An 896-nucleotide genomic window follows, 5' to 3' on the forward strand; every position below is an offset into this window, starting at 1 on the left:
TATATTCAGTTTTAAGACCATTTTACTTCAGGTAAATGTTTTACTTAGGATGATTTGTATAAGTTAATCCCAAATGCAATGCCATTTCATTCTCAAGTCAGTTGTTATATTATTTCCATGTTTTTACAGGTAAAAATGATGGAACTGAACCTGGGGAAGCAGGGGAAACTGCAGGATTAATAGGGTCAGGTGCTAGTGAAGAAGGAACTCCACCCCCATTGCACCATCCCCCAAATCCTGTCCTGATGCCTCCCCACACTGGCCTGGCACAACCCCGTTATGTGCAGTACCAGCAACTAAGCTACATGGGTTTTCACCAGACAGGTATAAGGTATCAGGGTTTGCCCTTGTCAGCCCAGACACACGTGGTGGCTCCTAGAAATCCTCTTCCGCTGAATGGGGACAAGTCCAGCCGTGAGACTACGCCCCCCGCACCAGTTTCCTTACCACTGGTTCAGCAAGATCCACAGTGCTGTATACGATCTACTGACACTAACGTTGCCCCGACCACATCAGCTGGAGGGAGTCATGGGCGTAATGGTGGCTCTCCTCACACAGTGCCCTCCCACCCAGATGGTTCTTTGCCTCCTGTAGCTCTCACCCCTGTCCCAAGTATTGCCTCAGCCACCACGGCCCAAGTACCTCCTGGTAACTTGTGTTCTGGAGCAAGACATAGTAATGTACAGTACAATGCCCCAAGTTACCCAGTGCTCATGGGTACACACATGTTTCCTCATCTACCAGGATTTATGTCAGCCCATAGCTCTGCTCTGTCAAATGGCTTTGTATCCCCTTCATTACCTCCTAACATAGCCTTTCCCCCAATGGGCAATGGAATGAATGCAGAATTTGGTGTATATGGAGGTCAGTATCCGGTGTTAGGAGGTAACTCTCAA

General features: G+C 48.2%; 1 protein-coding gene across 1 annotated transcript in view; it reads left to right on the forward strand.

Moving 5' to 3' along the window:
• Window positions 1-896, forward strand: part of LOC119586818 (mucin-5AC-like) — a gene marked incomplete in the record, with an annotated part of 19,136 nt that overhangs the window by 17,377 nt on the left and 863 nt on the right. Inside the window, 1 exon segment of the mRNA XM_037935544.1 lies at window positions 130-896. Coding sequence (XP_037791472.1) covers window positions 130-896 — 767 coding nt within the window.

The sequence above is a fragment of the Penaeus monodon genome, chromosome 22 (genome assembly GCF_015228065.2).
Source record: "Penaeus monodon isolate SGIC_2016 chromosome 22, NSTDA_Pmon_1, whole genome shotgun sequence".
Taxonomy (NCBI): domain Eukaryota; kingdom Metazoa; phylum Arthropoda; class Malacostraca; order Decapoda; family Penaeidae; genus Penaeus; species Penaeus monodon.